Source organism: Anas acuta, chromosome 18 (assembly GCF_963932015.1).
Source record: "Anas acuta chromosome 18, bAnaAcu1.1, whole genome shotgun sequence".
Lineage (NCBI taxonomy): Eukaryota > Metazoa > Chordata > Aves > Anseriformes > Anatidae > Anas > Anas acuta.
In genome coordinates this window covers 10,287,284-10,301,219 of record NC_088996.1, presented here as the reverse complement: position 1 = coordinate 10,301,219, position 13,936 = coordinate 10,287,284, and the positions used below count along the sequence as shown (strand labels likewise).

Genomic DNA, 13,936 nt, shown 5'->3' with positions numbered 1-13,936 from the left:
AAAATAAAATAAAAATAAAATAATCTCCAGGAACAACACTTCCAAGTACAATACTTCCAAGACACACACCTTCAGCATTTTTCATTGTAATCTCTGGAAATGTCAGTGTGAGTATTTACTGTAAAGATACAGATATATTGGTTTTAAAACCCTACATCTGTAATTTCTTCTATGGAAAATTTCCAGAAGAGCCAGAAAGCAAACTTTTTGGCCAACCCTTTGGAAGTTGTCCTTCCACAAATTCATCGCATATGTAAATTAAAAAAACAAATCGCATGATGCAAACACATTTTAAAAAGGGATCTCATTACAACTGGGCTTGAAGCAAATGGGCTCACTTCACAATTGGGTGAAACTTCTCCCCTGCCACTTCAAAGTTTTAATCTTCGATTCAATACTAATGTAAATAAAGGAGTATCTTTGAAATTACAAGCATACTTAATTGAATCAATTGCATATCTGTAGTTACCCAAATGCCAAACCTCATTTGCTAAGTTGGTCTCAATTTCCTGTGGAACAGCACTTTGTAACTTTTACATGTTCCTCTTTTATAAACTGCCCTTTGCACTTCAGTGTTTTACTTTATTAAACATATATTGAGAACCAAACTGACTGACCGCAGTAACAAACTAACACCTTCACAAGTGTTAGACAAAACAGATAAAGACAGCTTAGAAAATCTGTCATTCACTTTGGTAGAAGCGACTAATTGCTCTGATGCTCATCAGTTTTAATAGCTTTTATTACTAGTTCAGAGGCAGCAGAGAACATTAAGTTTACAACATGTTACCATAGTCAAAAAAAAAAAAGTGTAGATATTGTGTAGATAGCTAGCTGTATCAGAGACGTTTCCAACTATGTATGAAATGCAGCCATTGCTGCTGCCTGAACATCATTCCTTTGGATTTCTGTCATTGTTTACTCTCCTTACAAAGAGTATGAGGCAATTAAACCCTAAGGCCATGTAAACATTACTGATGTCAAACATCTGTGCTGTCCCTGTTATTTAAAGCCATGGAGGGTGGTATCAACAGAACTGCTTTTATGTGCCTAGTCACACTTTCTTCCTAATTAACAAAAAACAACAAAAAACACTAAATCTAGCAGTTACCTGAAAATGGATTTTCATCATATCACTGTCTTACTTGTTCATAACGCAGGTTAGTTGCCTTAAAAATTTAAATAACTGTCCAACTAAAACTGATAGAAACTAACCTGCAACAGTCATAAATCTTTGGAAAAATAAAGGTGATATCCCAGCTTGTCATCCGTCATCAGGAAAAGTATTCATCTGGTCACTATTTACAAGAATTTGTAGGAATATTGAAATACCTGATTTAAAAGTCAATCGCTAAGTAAACTAAGTATATTAATTTGAGGCTGTAGTTTGGAGAGAGCTTTGAACCACTGCTCTCTTGTCTCATTATCGGGATCACCCTTAGGCCAGAGGGGCATCGCGAAGCTCTAACATCCACCAGAGAAGGGTTTTGGATATTTGACAAAACAGCACTTGTTTGCTTGCCAGATTTCTTCCAAGTCTATGAATATATGGGAGAGGGAGGAGGAGAGGAAAGGGGGAGGAGGATGTAAACAATAAATGAGAACTTCAAAGTAAGAGCTAACAGCACAGAACAATGACTTGCATATCTTACAGCGTACGACAGAACTTATTTGTCTTGGTGTAATGCAGCTGCTTAAAGAAAGCAGTTCACAATGCAAAGCTTTGATATGTTCACGGAAGAGAAAGATTTCTTTAAAAAAACAACTGGAAACACAGCTAGAACTTTCTACTGAATCACGCTTACTTGATTTTGACACCCAGGGTTAAAAAAATACACAAATACCTATAATTCATATGCTGTTTTAATCTATATGGGCAGGCCATGGCAACAGACACCACACCTGAAAAACACTCAAGATTATGTGTAAAATCAGAACTTCATACAAAAGCTATTTGGAATAATGCATCTCAGATTCTAATTAATAAGGTGTTTTTTTTTTCATTGTGTTATTTCTCTATCTTGTTTTGTACCCTCAAAAAAATTAAGATTAATTTTTAATGCACCTCAAAGTTGAAATAAAATTAAAAAAATGTTAACATTTGGAGCAATTCAAGGGGTGGAATAACCTGAAAAGTGTCAAAAAATTACCTGAGAGGAAAAAAATGAAAGAAATGGTTATATTTATAGCAATTACTTTGAATAGAAATTTCTGCAGTGTATATATATATATATATATTCTCATATTGGAACTAATCTTCCATTTTCAAGATAATTGTACAAGTTGTGCCTCCTGTTTCTGTTGCAACCAGCTGTCTGTAACTAGCACACTTGTCACATGTTAAACATGAAAAATGATATTAAGGTATATATCGAGCACATCAGAAAAGATTTGTTTTCCTTGTAAGTGCTGATAGTATTCTAGGAGCACATCACACAGGAAAGTTTCATGACTTTACAGAAAGTCTAAAAGATGGAATAGCAGAAAAACTTTTTTGGAAGCATCAAGTCTCTCAAGCCAGTATTGTTCAATTAAACTAATTAGAGGAAGGATAACAAGCCAAGAAGTCTCAGACTTACAAGAAAAAAACTACTTAGATCTGACATGGATGACGTTGTAGGTAATTGTTCACCATAAAATCCCAGGAAGGCCAAAACCAGGAGAATGTTTAAGCTATGGCAATGTAAGGCTACAGATGAGCTTGTCTGTAAACACCTTTACAAATAAATTAGCAAGGTATAAGGATGAATGTTTTGTTGAGGAAAACAATACTTTGGCGAGAAGTTTGCATTTCTCCCCAGGTTTAGATTTCAGGGAGTCTGACTTTGAGCAGCAGGAAGATGAAGCCTAGCCATCATTGAGCCCCTCTTCCTTTGCTCCAGGTACAAAACCAGCGACTGCTCCATTTCCCTGAGCTTCACTTTGGTTCCCTTGATAAATGGGATTCTATACAATAAAAGAGGACTATTTTGAGTCCTTTTTACACATACATTTTCTTATAATATGCAATGGAGCTTTTAAGTGTCAAGGCCCATTGTTTTTCAGAGTTTCGGGTGCAGACATTTCCCAAAATGATCCTGTGAGGGCCAGACAGGATACTTTTGCAGCCTGTCTTTTCTTGATTTCCAGGGCACTAATGTATAAATTAAAGGAAGTCATAAATAATATTTTTCTTAGTAGAACATTACACACAATAAAAGCAGGTTTTCCAGATGGGATTCACATTAAGGTTGGGCTTTTTCTCCTGACGTTGCTGTGCTCATCTTCCCAGGGTAATATAGATATCTCCCTACTTCCCCCCCAAAAATAAATGTGTAACTTCATTTTAAAACAGCAGATACATAATCACCCCTTAAATAATAAACAAACACTCCTTAATAAATAAGTAAATAAACATCTGATTTAAATACCATCACTATTTCCATCCAACATAATGCCTAATAAAAAAAACTGTCTTGGAAAGTCTCTGTTGCAAAGAGCTTACAGTCTCAATAACCCAGACAGACTGAAAGAAAAGCAGCAGACAAGCGAAACATGCAAGCCAGAAGTTAGAATGTAAAAAAGAGCCTTTAAATACATGGCATTCTGCCCACATGCAGAGGTCCTTCCACAACAGACTATGTTTATGATCTGGACTACATTATTTGACCTAACAAACATGTATACTTCCCTCCACATATCTGACCTTCTTTGTATTTGTACTCTTTAAAAACATGACAGCTACTACTTTCATTTACAATATTTTTACAGGGTACTGTTTGAAGAGAAACTAGATAGTCACCTATGTAAAAAAATTAGTACAACGTTCCATTTTTATGGCCACTAAAAATGAAAGGCTTTGTCCTAAAATAAACCATACCAGCCGAGCTTTACCCTGTCAAGAAAAATGTCTGAGTTTCTTTTTTTTTTTTTTAATGACACTGAACATTTGATGTATACAGAAAAATAATTGAATGGATAATTGTTGGTATTTATATGTAAATGTCATTAATCTCTTTTAAAAGAGAACATTTTTTTTTTTATAGATTTCCAAGTTGAGGGTGGTGGGAATGGGAAGAAAAGCATACTGCTTTGTATCCCAACAACTGTTATAACTTGAATTAGTATTTTTACTCTAAAGGATTTTTTATATAGCTAATAAACATCGTGTATGTATTAGTACTACAGCACATCATATTATTTAACAGCTCTATTTGGAGTGGTAACCATCCCACTTCCATACATAACAAATGTGTCTGCCACTTGTAATAGACTGACATCAATAAGTGCTAAAAAAGTTAAAACTATGTTTAGGAATTGTCAAAGCTTATATATGGTAACAAATTATCAGATACAATTACACAGAAGAGAACTCAGAAATGTAACAAACTATCTTCAATTGACAGCACTGAAAACTGAACCCTGCTGAGCCTTCTGAATGTGCCAAAATCACACCAATTTTAAAGGGAGTTAGTAAAAATTTGAGTATAACGAAGATAGTAGATACCACTTGAAAAGTTCGTATAATTTAATTCTCCTTAGTGCTATGCCTGGCAAAATAAATCATTCTATATACACTCAAACAACAGAACTTTATTTTCCCACTGTTATTTCATATTTGTTTATATATTTCACCAGCTAGTGAATTTTGTGCTCACCTCAGGATCTCCTAAAGCAGTCATTAAAAGCACACTTCTGCCTTTATTTCACAATTGCAACATGTGGCAATGACAGTGTATGGTACCTACTTTTTGTACTCAATGCATTTTCTGCCATAAATACCAGAATCTATATGTGTAAAAATCCGACTTAAAAAGACAAAAAATGAGACACTGAGGTAGAGATTAATCATGCAGCAAAAGATTAATTCCCAGCTGCTTGGCAACCATCTGGACATTTTACTGGTTAAAACGCTAGTTTGAATTGCTAACCTACCTCTTTGATCTTTCTCAATGTCTCCAGCACATATGTGCAATAATTAAAGACATAGTTCACAAACTATTGCAAAAAATAAATAAATATACATGTCCATATATATCCCCATGACCAGCCCAATTAGTATCAGGAATTATAAATCCCAAGTCAGTTTATGAAAACATGCCTCATCCTGATACACACTGTATGTCTCACACCAGTCTAGCAATAAAATAAGGTTTGGATTTTATTACACTACATTCTGAAGTGTTATCAAAGCAGACAGGATGCGATTTCCTCATACGGAAGACAATGGACAACTTGCACATGTTCTTGGGAACGGGACATTCAGTCAGGAACCATGTTAACAAGTCAAGATTGTTGCGTTTTTAAACTAATAGATCTGTGTTCAGAATGACAACTAGGGGGGTGAAAGTCAGTTTACAACTGAATTCTCAAAATAGATTAGACACTTCATTCAATATAGACTTCAGGTTAGTGCATAAAGAAGAAAATTCAAATGAACCAGAGAATATTCAAAGTCATAATACTTACTGTTTGCAATATATCATATTGTAATATATATAATTTTTTAAAGGGAAATGAAAGTATTTTCAGAACCAAGCTGTCATACAAAAAAGTTATGGAAAAGTAAAAATCAAGAAGGACTACTTATGTCTTTTCTGCCTTTTTGGATTTTTTTTTTTTTTTTTTTTTTTTTTTTTTGCCTCTTCTTATGAACCACATTTAAGAAAACAGAACTTAGCATACATTCTGGTGGATGCCCTTGTTAAAATGTAAGAAAAAAAAATATTTTAACTTCTACCAGGTCAAAAACAGCAGGAAGTTTAACAACAGCAGTACGACTTGGACAGTTTTGGATGAACAGGGAGACAAAAGAAGATGAACAGTAAATTAGAGTAAGTGGGAATAAAGAACAGGGATCAGAAAGATTATTGCAACACAAGAAGCTCCAAACTGACCCTGGAACTGCATGAAGCTGCAGTTACTGTAAGTTTCAAGTTTTAGGCCCACCTAAGTACCTTTGCAACTAAAACGTATTTAGAAAGTCAAGAACATTCTCTCTCCTGCTATTACTAGTAAATACCTCTGAGCTTAAAGAATAAGCAGGGTCACCAGCCGCAGGACATGCCTAAATAGGCTCCTTCAGCCTATAAGCTCCTTCAGCCTTCTCAGCTCCACATCTAGACATATTTATATCCATCCACTGTGTACATTTAAACTCTAGGAAGACACATGTACACATGAGGACACATCCGCTTTTGTTTCATTATAATGTACAAAAGAGCAATACTGATAGATTTTATTACCATTCTCAGAAAACATGGACAAAATATCTCTTTTCAATGAGGAAAAAAGTATCAAATCAGTGATTTAGCTCAAAACACAGTAATGTTAAATTGGTAAAAGCTTAATTTAATTACAAGCATCTTTCTTTAAGAATACTGTCTCCATATAAGTTTGTTTATTGCTTCTAATTAACCTAGCATGCATTAAATGTCTTATTCATGGAAGTCCAACAACTTACTTTCCTCTCTGCCTTCTTTCCACTGCATCCTACGTACATTCCCTTTTGGTGAACATCTAGACCACAGCCCTTGTGTAATTATCTCCACATCAAGCTATAATTTCCTGCTGGTTAAGCGAGAAGCAAAGAATATCTGCTTTCAACACCTTAAATTCAGGTCATTTTTAGCCAGACCAACACTTAACCATAACATTGTCACTGCAGCATGCTGGTTTTATCTTAATGTAAATAAATGACTAGATCCCAACACTTTCAGTGCAAAGCTATATTCATGGTTCGATGATCTTTACAAACAAAACTCATATCATTGCAGGGCTATTCACAAAAAAGAATAGAAACAAATCAAGATTATAAAGACAGAAGTTCTAAATCTATATTTTAAACATTTTTGAAAACAAACAAAAAAGACTTTCTCCTTTTTCATCTTTCATCCAGTCTCAATCCATTAAAGTGAGTTCAGGGGAAAAAAAAGACCTTTTCCCCCCTATTCTCTATACTTTAAGGTATCTTTCAATACTCATCTCATCTCTCCTTTTCTCTGGGCTCCTACTTTCTCCATCAGTCCTCACTTCACGTGACAAATGGGTGGAAATTATCCTGCAAGTATTCCATATTCTCTTGAAAATTCAACCCCTGCCTTCCCTCTTTCCTTCAGTTGGGCTACAACATCTACTCAGCTGACTGTAGAAAAGACAACCATTTCTGCCAGATTGCTTCAAGATACACAAGACTGGAAAAGCATGGGCACTGCAATGCTCAGTCTTTTATCACTGGTTTTCTAAAAATCAAAACAGCAAAGTGATAAAGTGATAAAGTCAACAAAAGCACTGCAAACACTCAGTGTTTTCAGTTATCTCAGACAGATGAAACTTCCTAACAGTTATTGCACAAAGTACTAACATTGTTTACAACCTTCAATTTAAAAAGAATAATACGAGAAGACTCTTGCCTCAGATTCATTTAGACATCATTTGTAGAGTCTAGTCTGCTCTGTGGAGTATTGGGTAGCACTCGGGATGACCAAGGGTGAAGTTCAAAGGGAGGCCTTTTCCTATTTATCAAGATAAGCCACTCATACAATCTGTTCTGTTTTGCTGTACTGCTGAAAACTGATATACTCCTGTTTTGTTGCATCTTCCTTGTTTGAACCCAGGATTTTTTGGTAATGACAGTTTCCCAAATGGATTAAACCATGTCAGAAGTATTTGGGGAAAATATGACTAAAAACCACTGCCTGATGATATTCACATTTTCATAAATCTGTGATGTGGTTATCATTGAAAATGGCCATGTGTTTAGCATTACAGAGTCAAAACAGGTGCAGGAATGGTTTATGAACAAAGGTCTAAAGGTTAAAAGCAAAAAACCACAGTTATCCTATTTTATGTTCTACTACAAAGAGGTTGAAAACAATTAAAGGTTTACAAAAGCTCTTGTACAGCACTCCTTCTGTTAATACATTTACATTCTATAAATGAAAAGACTTTATTCTTAATTGAGCTTCACAAACAAAATAAGATGAAAACACATTTAAGTTTTCTACTTAACAGCGCACACATGGGATTGTGAAATTTTCTATAGCCTTTCCAGTTTAAACTACCCCACTGTAGAGTAACATTAGGAAAAAGTACTGGATTTTTACTGCGTGGTTTAGAGGATTTTTTCACAGAACTAGAAACCCATTCACCAAGTACTTTATGTTGCTTCTTGGCATGCATTTTAATTTGTTTAATTTAAAAATATTATTTAAATGACAACATCATGCTTACAATTTATTATTTAGTCTATTTTCACATCTTATGAAACCTTGCCTTGTCTCACCCTGAGGCAATGGTGGTTTGAAGACTGTCGATACAAAAGAACAGTATTAGAACAGTACAGAGAAAGTGAAATACATGTGTCATGCAACTGGTGGATGTCTGCTCATTTATGCATCACATTAGACTTCCAGCCATCAACATAAAGCAGACTTTCATATTCACTGTTAATAAAATAATGTAAGTATCTGCAAACCAAATTTAGCCTCCCTTGTGTCTCAGTTAAAGATGCTTCTGAATTGTCCTTGAAATTAACTTTAGGACCATTGTAATTCTTAAATGTTCTTACAAAATACCACGTAAGGGAGGGATGATTTCATGGTTTGCAGACGATGTCCCTTCCTTTCCAGCTCATGCATATTTGCAGTCCTATGTAGATTTGAGTACTTTTGGATAGCTTGTTCCCTGCACGCACATGATTTACTTTTCCACAGCAAATGACTAAAACCAGAAAATTGAAGTATTTGAAGAGAGAAAAAACGTGAACTGTTGTTTGGGTTTGGTTTTCCTCCTAATACATGTTGAATTTGCTTTACTGATGTCTGGTTCACCGTCTTTCCAAAAAAAATATGTAATGCCTATGTGATTTCAGAAGAACCCATGTGCTGAAAATAGCATGTTCAAGTTCCATCTCATGACTGGTATTCTAAATGAAATTGGTTTATGGCAAAAATCATAGGAATACAACTTATCAGGCCTTGAACTATGAAAACAGAAAAAAAATGATCACAAAACTATTTTTTTAATCTTAAAAGTTGAAAGTAAATAACGTATGAGAGAATTAGATAGGCATGTTATGATGCTGATCTCGCCAAATAACGTTCAAAAGAAATCACAAAATGAATAAAGGAGGACTGGAGCTAGATGAGGCAAACATAGAAAATATGTAGGCTTTAATAAAAACAAGTTTTATATGTGCAGATTCTTAGAGGTATATAGAAAGTAAATACGCTAAATCCTTGTTAAGTTAAAGGTTCCATTGCTTCTGTTAAAAGCTAAGTTTAAAGAATTCCTAGATTTCACTTTTCCACACACAAAAAGTCCTTCGAAAGAATAGTCCATGTGCTCAGAAGGTCTCTTTTATTCCATTAGTAATTGGGAAATACATTAAGTATTTAATGAAAAGCCTTGTCACTTCAGGGAAAATATTCTATTATGAGATTTTCTGGTAGAACAAACTGCTTTATGAATACAGAAATTGAGAAGAAAATACCCTAAATAGCTAATTTAGCTGTAATTCTCTCTCTTTTTTTTTTTTTTTCCAGAAAAAAAAGCATCTTACCTCTTTTTCATGCATTTGAAATAGTGCCTGTTCATCACGAGAACTGCTACTTTTTCCTAGGCCAATTTTGGATGTTGTCTATTGAATGAGAAAAAGCAGATTCTAAATTCAAAGTAATAACTCCAAGTAAAAATCACTCCTAAACAGAAAAAAATACTAAGCATGTTTGCCTGTTCTTATAAAATATGAAGGGAATATAAATATAGATACTTACCAAAGACACTGGCATTGGTTTTTCCCGCAAATATCTTGGATTTTCTAGCTGAAAAACAAAGTTACAGAATAAGCAATCACATCAGCATTGCCTTCATATTTCTTAAAAAGACTAAAAAAAAGATTGCCTCTTTTATTATCTCTTGAAAAGATTCAAAAATGTTTGCAATAAAACTTTGAGTGCATAGTTTGAAAGATAATCTGTTTTAGCAAGCCTACACTTATCTCAGACACGGTATTGCTCAATAGAAAACCAACAAAATATTTAAGCATGCCTTTGGATGAATCTACCAGTTGAAGAACTTTTTTTCCCCACTAGAAAGTTTGCAAATCTATTTGCACACTTAGTATGCAAATCAGAAACATGGCAATGTTTCTGCTGTTTCTAGATTCAAAAGGTAACATGACTAACCTAGAAGTTAAAAAAGTCGATTTCCCCGTGCATAATTCTTTCTCCTTTCAGAACATTTCAACACATTTTAAGAAAAGGATCAGAATTTAAATGTCCAATACCACACTAATATTTTTTATGAGTTAGAGAAATAGACAATCTTCATGAAAGACTATTTTGTGGATATAATCTTGACAGCAAGTTTTAACATTTTAGTGTTTCCTCATGCAAACACATTTCAAATTGCGCTTACAGAGAAAATATCTGAAAATTGCATGAACTTCAAAATAAGAAAAACCTGGCTGACATAAATTACTTCAAAACAACTCAAAATAGCAAATTTCAAAATAATTTCAAAATTTTTAATTGAAGTTCTGAGATCTTGAGTGATTTATCCGAATTTTGAAACATACCAATGACTTTGACATCGCTTAGATAACAGTCTTCTAAACAGTTTGGGAGGATTTGCTGCGCTGATTTCTTTGGTAAGCCAGCTGCAGTTTGGGTGAAAATTATATTTAAAAATTCAACTTTTCCGAACTCTTGTGGTTGTAAAAATTCTATCTAAGCATGTTTTAAAAGAATTAAGTAGCTACATATGTAGTTTATACCAAAAAAAAGCCAAACACTTTATTCAATAAATTTTCATTTAAATTAGTGTAAAGTTATAGAAAATTTACTGATTACAATGATTTTAATCTAGCATTTTTGAAAATTAGGAGTGTATTGAAACTGTATCCACATATGTAAGTCATAGAGACAAAACATAAGGAAATAATTCATTAACAGTACTGTATAATTAAAGCAGCTCTTTCAATCACTGTTTTTAAGAACTGAATACAAACCATTGTTCACAACCCACTTCCTCTATCTTTTTAATTTTCTCAGATGATAGGACTCAAACATCACATCACAGAGAATGCGTAATACCCAGGAATAGCTTTCAAGGGTATAATCTTGTAAAATGTGGCAGCGAGATTTGGAATGTGTTTGCAATACGTATCTTACAACATTTAGCCTTTTTTTTTTCTAAAAAAATTAAAATGATCTATGAGGCATGGCAAATATCAGGCGTTTGCACTTTCTCCAGTACTATTAAATACATTTGTGAGTTGAATTTACCAGTGAAAAAGAGGCTTAATCCCTCTGAAATTTCAATTTGATACAGTATTATTCATTTCCTGTCCTAAAATATAATGTACAATTTCTATATGCTGTTTAAGAGTCATCATATTTCACCCAGAAGTACTTGAAAATATTAGCATGTTATCATAGATGTTCACCTATATCATCAGAAATATTCATTAATACTGTTCATTGAAACTGAAAGTTTAATAATGTGTTTTTCTTTACTGTCAGAGTTTACTGAAACAGATACATTAGGTCTTCTTTCATATGAAGCTTTTTCTTTCTTTTTTTAATATACCACTATGACTGGCATGGCAAAAAACATGGGTAGACAGTAGTGAATAAAGGAATCTCCTGCATGCACCTACTAAAAAAAATTGTTAGAAGAGATTAGTGAGGAGAGAAATAGAGGGCGAGAAATAGAGGAGTAAGAGCATCATGAAGTGCAAGTCCACAGAACATATATAATAATAGAAAAAAATCAAGGGTGAGATGGAAATGCAAAGGTGAAAAACCTGTAAAACAGAAACTTTAGGATTTTCTTTAGCCTACGCATTTGTACCTGCAATACTATTTCATATCTGACATTCTCCAACTGCAGTAGTATTATGCTCTTCCTTCTAACTCACTTGGTTTCCAGCTCATATTGCATCTGCCCTGCAAGCCAAACCATTGTCTACAGACACCCAGCATTGAAGAAGGCTTGCCAAAAGCTCAAGGTTAGCTCCCTGACCTTGCTCCCCGGAAAACCGGGCAGCAGATAATCCCAAACATTGAAAGCCTTCATCATTACCAGGTGGACTTCTGAGAAGGCTAAGGCTGCAGAACTGAATTTCAAAGGCATAGATATTTTTCAAAAGTCCTCTATTGGAGGGAAAAAAAAAAAAAAAAAAAAAGAGGTCACCCTTTACTTTCGCTTTTTCAAAAGCTAGAAATTATTGTAAATATTTATGATTAATTCAAATACTTTATCTGACCATGAAATTACGCTGTTTACAGTCTAAATAGCTAAGGTATATCTTACTTGTTTATAAGAAAGAAGGAAAATGTGTCTCTAATACTTTGTATGGCCTAAGTCTTGCATTTTTTGATTTTGTAACAGCAGCCATATGTGCTTTGAAGTTTAATGTTCCCACTTTGTTACTTGTTGTGGATTATATCCACTTAAACTGATCTGTAAACATTTAATGTCTCAACATTCATTCTTTTCATGCTGGTCTTCTGCAAAACTTCTTGTTCTCAAAATTATACCACATTAAAGAGGGAATATCACAATAAAAAATGCCCAAAAAAGAAAAAAAGCTTGTATTTATGAGAAACATGCAAATTTAAAAATAATAAGCAAAAGGTCAAAGACAAACCAAAATACATATGTATGAAACTGAAGGGCTGCCATGAGAAGAACAGTAAATCATATCATGCTTTTTTAAGAGTATGAACCAAATAAATGTCATCATGAAAGACATCTTTATTTGAACTAGAATTGAACTCTAATTTGTAAATACCACTTCTTAATAAAAAATGACATTTTGAATCTCTTTGTAGAAAATATTTTTGTTTCTCCTGTTCTATTGGGCAGTTAGACAACAAATCATTTTTCAATTTGTGAGGACTGCCATGATCACCCTCTGGTACTCAAGCCTTCACAAACCAGTAAATCCTGGTGTTGGGAGGGCTATAGATAATCAGATTCCCATTAAGAGGGGAGAAAAAAAAAATCTTTTATGAAAACATATGCTCTTAATTCATGAAAATAAGGCAGAAATCCAGCATAAAAAGAGATTCCAAAACTGAATTTGAGATAAGTTAACCATAATTTTTAACTTCAATATTCTCAATTGCCAATTATTTTAACAACAGATAGCAGATAAAACTATGTATTTTTAAAGAATACTATTTTAAAGCAATGAAAGCCATGAGTGAAGCATTCATTGGAAAAGTAAATTGAGCTAAAATGGTTCCACATAATAGCAACGACAGTGCAGAAAAAAGCCTAAGTTTGAGCACTAAGCACTTCCACAAAACTCATCCTCAGGCTGTCAACTACATTTTACCCTCGGGGCTGAAAACGGCATCCAGGCTTTCTACCAGTCACAGTCCAGAAACGTATACCAGAGCTTCTGCTCTTTTGACACAGTAAATATCACAACAAGGACTATGGTAATGTTATGCTTTCATTCTTCCCCTTCTGAAGTCACATTTTGTTCTTCAGAAGATGTTTATCAAGGTCTATTTGTCTTCAATAATACACAATTGTATCTTATTACTGTTCAGCAATGGAGTCAGAAGGTATGTTGTATATATTAAGATGCAGGAAAAAAACATTTAGATCAGCAGGCTTATTGTACATTCCCCCTCTAAGCTCCTTCAAAGACAAAATGTGATTGTTTTCAAAACAAGGATGGAAAAACACACATGAAAGAGTTAAGAACACTTCAGATTTTGAAATGGTAAACAACTAAACTGAACCTTGCCCTAAGTTCTTACTTTAATCTAGCAAACCCAGCCAGCTAGCATGTTCCCTACAGAAATAACTGCTGAGTAGCTTCAGGAAATTTGAGTAAGGACATTCTTATCTAACATCATAATTTGTAGGGAAGTTCACTTTAATGCTGCTTCTGCAGTCTTAGTGGAAGGACATTAAAGCGCATAAAGATTGTTTG

General features: G+C 34.0%; 1 protein-coding gene across 9 annotated transcripts in view; it reads right to left on the bottom strand.

Moving 5' to 3' along the window:
- CEP112 (centrosomal protein 112) overlaps positions 1-13,936 on the bottom strand; it is a 161,832-nt gene that overhangs the window by 134,703 nt on the left and 13,193 nt on the right. For all 9 annotated transcript variants that reach the window (XR_011088771.1, XM_068655182.1, XM_068655183.1 and 6 more), the window contains exons 7-8: positions 9,756-9,803; positions 9,542-9,619 (exon numbers count right to left, since the gene is read on the bottom strand). Coding sequence is in view for 8 of the 9 variants with exons in the window: in XM_068655182.1 (XP_068511283.1) it covers positions 9,542-9,619; positions 9,756-9,803 (126 nt within the window). In the remaining variant the exon portion in view is untranslated. The remainder of the gene's footprint in view (positions 1-9,541; positions 9,620-9,755; positions 9,804-13,936) is intronic.